This window comes from Penaeus japonicus, unplaced genomic scaffold (assembly GCF_977035675.1).
Source record: "Penaeus japonicus unplaced genomic scaffold, GWHDUDI00000001_assembly GWHDUDI00000012, whole genome shotgun sequence".
NCBI classification, from domain to species: Eukaryota; Metazoa; Arthropoda; class Malacostraca; order Decapoda; family Penaeidae; genus Penaeus; species Penaeus japonicus.
Genome location: NW_028234414.1, coordinates 36,823,304 through 36,825,803, shown reverse-complemented (window position 1 = coordinate 36,825,803; position 2,500 = coordinate 36,823,304). Strand labels below are relative to the sequence as shown.

At 38.9% G+C, this 2,500-nt stretch overlaps 1 protein-coding gene across 1 annotated transcript in view; it reads right to left on the bottom strand.

Annotated features, from left to right (window-relative positions):
- The window catches only part of LOC122260355 (uncharacterized), a 53,267-nt gene that overhangs the window by 30,772 nt on the left and 19,995 nt on the right, over positions 1-2,500 (bottom strand). The window contains exons 3-4 of the mRNA XM_086542166.1: positions 2,127-2,232; positions 1,024-1,098 (exon numbers count right to left, since the gene is read on the bottom strand). Coding sequence (XP_086398292.1) covers positions 1,024-1,098; positions 2,127-2,232 — 181 coding nt within the window. The remainder of the gene's footprint in view (positions 1-1,023; positions 1,099-2,126; positions 2,233-2,500) is intronic.

The following is a 2,500-nucleotide window of genomic DNA, read 5'->3' as shown; positions in this document are numbered from 1 at the left end:
TGTCCTGATTCATTTACTAAAAATGCCCGATTTTAGAGACTAGATTCTTCTCCTGTTTTGCCGTGTTATTTATCTAGAGAGAGAGAGAGAGAGAGAGAGAAAGAAAGAAAGAAAGAGAGGGAGAGGGTGGGGGAGGGAGAGGGAGAGGGAGAGGGAGAGGGAGAGGGAGAGGGAAGGAGGAGAGGGAGAGAGGGAAGGAGGAGAGGGGGGAGAGGGAGGGAGAGGGAGGAGGAGGAGGGGAGGGAGGGAGGGAGGGAGAGAGGAGGGAGAGGAGGGGGGGAGGGAGGGAGGAGGGAGGGAGGGAGGAGAGGAGGAGGAGGGAGGGAGGGAGGAGGGAGGGAGGGAGGAGAGAGAGAGAGAGAGAGGAGGGAGGGAGAGGAGAGAGGAGAGAGAGGAGGAGGGAGAGAGAAGAGAGAGAGGAGAGAGCGAGAGAAGAGGAGAGAGAAGAGAGAGAGAGAGAGAGAGAGAGAGAGAGAGAGAGAGAGAGAGAGAGAGAGAGAAAGAGGAGAGAGAGAGAGAAGAGAAGAGGAAGAGAGGAGAGAGAGAGAGAGAGAGAGAGAGAGAGAGAGAGAGAGAGAGAGAGAGAGAGAGAGTGTGTGTGTGTGTGTGTGTGTGTGAGAGAGAGAGAGAGAGAGAGAGAGAGAGAGAGAGAGAGAGAGAGAGAGAGAGAGAGAGAGAGAGAGAGAGAGAGAGAGAGAGAGAGAGAGAGAGAGAGAGAGAGAGAGTGAGAGAGTGAGTGAGTGAGTGTGAGTGTATGAGTATGTGTGTTTTTTGTCTTTGACAATGGTGTGGTGTGTTTATATTTATATTACCAGCATATACATTTCAGTGTATGCATACATGCACATATTCATGTGCACTAAAAAGTATGCATCCATCATTTACATCATTGGAATCAATGAAAGTACACCATAGACATTTTATATTTTATTGTGATTAATAATTACATGTCATGATACATACAATGATTCATTATGAACATGGTCCTAAGCAATTATTTTTGGAATATAATGTATAAATTACAGCTCACAGCTCTTTCTGAATCTGCAGCAAACCCTCCAAGCCTCTCATTCATCTTGAGCGCAACTATATGCAACACTTGCAAGAGATTCAAGCATAACAGCCCATGTCCAATACACTAAAATGACCTTGTAAAAAAGTACTTGCATTAACAACTTTAAGATATTATTAATGGATTTACTTAGAAAACAAGGCCTGTTGCCAAGATGTAATGCTAATACAATTTATCAGATGTCTTACAATAACATCAATCCTACTCTTATGGGGTTTAAATGAAGTGTTTCGTCAAGATTGTAGTCTTGAAACACTGCATAGGAATATTACTGAAATGCTACCATTACGTTGCAGTCTTAAAAGGTGATATTCGCATGACAAAGGACGGTAATGAAAATAAGTGAAACAGATTAAAAAAAGGAAAATTCAAATCTTGCACGCACAAATCCCTGCTAACATAAGTTGCAACACGTCATACAGCAAACAGCACATATGAACTCTGATTCAATACCTCTGTTGCTTTTCCACAATCTCTTTGCCAGTTCCTTATACAACTTATCACACAACTGCAAATCAATCTGATTACCACAATTCAACTACTTTCAATATGCCAACTTAATGCCTATATGTTATCGATCAACATTTTAATTGCAGCACATGGAAATGTATTTCAGTTCATGAATAATTATACTTTCAACTATTGCAAGGCAGGTATCAAAACAGTAAAGGAAAAGGCAACAACCAAAGATAAATCTGCATTCAGTATTTTAGCTTCTGTAGGTATAATACTCGTGTCTCATCTACGCCACTTCACTGTGGCTTATTTACGTAAAGTTCTAACAAAGAAATGAATATGAAAGCAAAGAAAAGGAATAATTTTAGTCATTTTGATAACAGCTGTAATAGTTGTGCTAAAATTGGAAAATAATTGAATAATACTAATAGCATTACTTATAACAAAACAATAATAGTCAATGGTTTATAATGGGATTACAGCAATAAAAAGGTAAAAATATACAATTCAACTTCTGGTAAGCTTGCAATACAAGTATCACCACAAACCCTAAAAATTTCATAGCTCACTGCGACTCAGATTTTGGCTTTATAATTACCATAAGAGCTTTCTTCCCTTGGAATTATCCTGAACCAGGCCCATCTGGATAAGGACTTCTTCACTACACTAAACAGTGATCCTAACATGATACATCTCAATATACACTTGAATGTTAAAAACACAATACTGTAATAAATCTAAAATAAAATATTCAGCTATATAAAAGGTTCTGAGCACCAAAGCTGAAAACGAAGGAAATTTCCATTAAACTTAGATCGGTACATGCAAACTTACAAGTAAATAGAGAAAATAGTCACAATGCAAATTTATGAGAATGAAATCCACATTGCTGCCAAATAATAACTTCTAACTAGAATGTTATTACAGAAGACTTGAAAAGGTAACTGACTTTGTCAGTTAATTTTCTATTTT